At 40.6% G+C, this 3,227-nt stretch overlaps 1 protein-coding gene across 1 annotated transcript; it reads left to right on the top strand.

Annotated features, from left to right (window-relative positions):
- LOC142731689 (DNA damage-regulated autophagy modulator protein 1-like) lies at window positions 1-2,867 on the top strand. The gene is made up of 6 exons (XM_075849463.1): window positions 1-62; window positions 551-693; window positions 1,105-1,276; window positions 1,598-1,656; window positions 2,043-2,129; window positions 2,241-2,867. The coding sequence occupies exons 1-6, from the start codon at window positions 50-52 to the stop codon at window positions 2,304-2,306; spliced, it is 540 nt and encodes a 179-aa protein (XP_075705578.1). The 5' UTR covers window positions 1-49; the 3' UTR covers window positions 2,307-2,867.
- The last annotated feature ends 360 nt before the right edge of the window (window positions 2,868-3,227 follow it).

Here is a 3,227-nt window from a genome sequence, read left to right as displayed (position 1 = left end):
GGGAAATTTCTTTCCCGAAAATATCCTGTTTAGAATAGGATTCATAGGAATGGCCATTGCCTGTAAGTAAATATCACGGAAGTGATTATAATATGCTCTTACTTCTGGGGGATGGCGGGTTATTATAAAAAGTCTTATATCTGATTATATTACTCTGGGGTCAAACCTACATTTATTTTTTACAAAAATGTGATTACTACGTCAGTGAGAGATGCAGGCTGGTTGCTAGGGACTCATTGCTGGACAAGACTGTGGTTGTTAGGTAGTGTATCCCTAGCAACCAGACTGTCAGACATGACTCAGACTTGGCATCAGTCGCACCCTGCCCCATCTCAGTCTACAGTAGTAATCAGAATTTTCTAAAAAATAAAAATAAAGTTTTGTTAATTTCAACTGATAATAATTGTCCGGATTAGACGATGTAGATAAATGTTCCCGTCCATTATTGAAGGTTTCTTGTTGGTTTAGCGTTTGGTCCGTGCTTCATAGATGTTATTAGGTTGTTTTACACGTGGTACAGGATTAATTCGGCACATTTGCTCTTTTTCAGCTCTGGGCCTGACGTTTCTACACTATAAGTACATCATGCTCCATGCTGAAGCCTTTGGGGATCGTCAGGCCTTGGTTCAAAAGATCCTCCTGGCAATTGGATGGTCATCATGCGTCGGGACAGCCATGATGGCTACATTCTCGGTAAGTTAATAAATGTTTTACGTTGATAGGGTTGTCCCATCTTCACTAAATAGGGACCCGCTGGCAATTAGCTAATTACTGTAGGTCCGGCAGCTGAACCCCTGGTGATCATGATCAGCGGTTATCACCGGGTGGCCACACACTAAAGTGGTATTACATGGCTTATTAGAATGAATGGACGGCCATGTAATAGATGTGTGTCCTCAATCCCCCCAGAGCAGAAGCCATTTTTTGTTAGTGGCTTTCTGCTCTTTCTAATAGGGAAGCAGGAGACCCCCCTCTATAGATCCATTATATCTCTGGGGTTATTATATCAGAACACGTTATTTAGGATTTATTGGGAAGTTCTGAGGGTAAATTAGTGATTAGTTCCATAAGATTTGCTCTAACCTCTGTCTGCTTGTTTTCTAGACCTACTATTATCCAATAACTCACCGGATTAATGCTTGCATTGCATTCGGGTTTGGCAGCCTTTACAACCTTTGGCAGTCCATACTCCTCTACAAATTGTCCAAAAGCCGAAACTTCATCAGCCATTTCAGACTGGCGTCCTGCATAATGGCCGTGACCTTAGTGGTTTCATGTATCCTTTCTTAAATAATATTTGAATGGAATCCAACCGTCCTTGTCTTTAGGTTCACATGTAGAAAACTTCAGATCCTGAGGTGATCATTTCCCTTCATTTTCTGATCTCTGCCGTCAGATGGCGACATGCTGGTGTAACACAGCGTCATCTGGTAACATTGTTCAGCTTCTTGCAGGAAGATGCTGAATAGAAAGCAGCGGTACTGTCATTGCTATATATGTATTATGTTAACATTTATCTCACATAAATATGTAGTAAATCCTATAAGACACTTACTAAACATAAGAAACTTTATTTTCCTATATAATAAATTACCAGTCATTGGAAATAAGGTATCTGTATACACCCACCTGTGTGCTGGAGATCAGTGTGTAAAGGTATGTACAGTATATCTCATACATAATATCAAGTTATTGACATGCTGAGCTGCTGGTACAAACCAGTCGATGTAAAATTCCTTTAATCCGGTATTAATGAGATTATTCTGGATTATTGTATAGATTTTATTTGCACCCCTAGAAGCCGTTCTATAGGAAAGCAATTGGACCTATAATCTTTGGGCTCGTTCTCAGCACCATGGTGATCGTGACGTCCGCAATGTAATGGATATGGTGTCATATGACAATGGGTCAGGTCCATTTTGGCATCGCCGTCAGTCACATGACTCCATGTAATAAATATTAATGCGGCAAAACCTCGGCTGGGGCGGAAAGTTCTTGTTTTGCGCAATTTTTTCTATATTAATTTTGATATTTTTTCACAGATCAGTGAAATGACATCAAAGATCATGGAGTGGTCGATGTTGGTCCTCATTCTGGTGAATCTATTGAGCTACTATAAGAATATGCAGGTCAGTAGACGTCACCTCATTATCACCTCGTATACCAGACCTCGTAATAACATTATTATTCATCTCTACAATCATGGGATTTATAATGTGGATATGTGTTTCTTTTCTTAGAGTTTATCTATAACAATTACCTGGAAAAGCTTCACCATCTCCAAGAGCGAGAAGAACCATTTATAAACAGTGGACACTACAGATGAGGTGGAATGGCACGTCACAGCCGAGCAGGAACTTCTCTGGGAACATCCTAAACTGCTTAACTCCAGAGATGGCGACCAATCCACCAGCTCCAACCTTTCTCCCAAATATCATCTTACATCAGGGAGAAAGAGTTACAAGAACCGTTTATACCAGCGGACTCTACAGCGAGGTGGAATGGCAAGTCACAGCCGAGCAGGAACATCTCAAACTGCAAAGGCTCTGGAAATGCCACGAAATCTACCAGCTCCAACCTTTCTCCAAAAAACAACTTACATCAGGGAGAAAGATCTACAAGATCCGTTTATGACCAGCGGACTCTACAGCGAGGTGGAATGGCACGTCACAGCCGAGCAGGAATATCTCAAACTGCAGAAGCTCCGGTTATACAACCAAGTGCCGAGACATCCACCACCTCCAACCTTTCTCCCAAATATCATCTTACCACAAGGAGAGAGAAGCAGCGGACTGATTACTATCCTCATGGTCCTTGTTTGTTGGCTTATAAAACGGTTTAGTAAAGTCATTTTCTACCACCTGAAACCTGTTTTTGTCTTCATTACTGTCAATAATAATAATAATAATAATAATAATAACACTGAGTCTTCCATAGATCTGTCCTCATGAACCTGGAGGAATAAGAACGTCTCAATGTTTTTGTAGCAAAATTCAGAATTATGAAAAATATTAATATATTTTTTACACTATAAGACGTACATTTTATCAATAAAAAAATCTTGCTACAAAATGTGTACACGTGATAGTCCGGACTCAGGGGAGCCTGGCGGCCCATTATTAAACCTAATGAGAGGCCCCCCCTTTAGAGCGAATAGCGTGGGGGACACATGGGATCACTTCGCACCCCCTTTTACCCTTTTTTCTTCTTTCTTTTCCATTATTCTG

The sequence above is a fragment of the Rhinoderma darwinii genome, unplaced genomic scaffold (genome assembly GCF_050947455.1).
Source record: "Rhinoderma darwinii isolate aRhiDar2 unplaced genomic scaffold, aRhiDar2.hap1 Scaffold_853, whole genome shotgun sequence".
NCBI lineage: Eukaryota > Metazoa > Chordata > Amphibia > Anura > Rhinodermatidae > Rhinoderma > Rhinoderma darwinii.
The sequence above is the reverse complement of the archived record's forward strand: the minus strand, read 5'-3'. Positions and strand labels throughout refer to the sequence as shown.

Coding starts and splice junctions, on each gene's coding strand:
- LOC142731689 (XM_075849463.1), top strand. Junction 1,277..1,597: donor CGTGACCTTAGTGGTTTCAT/GTATCCTTTCTT, acceptor ATAAATTACCAG/TCATTGGAAATAAGGTATCT. Junction 2,130..2,240: donor GCTACTATAAGAATATGCAG/GTCAGTAGACGT, acceptor TTCTTTTCTTAG/AGTTTATCTATAACAATTAC.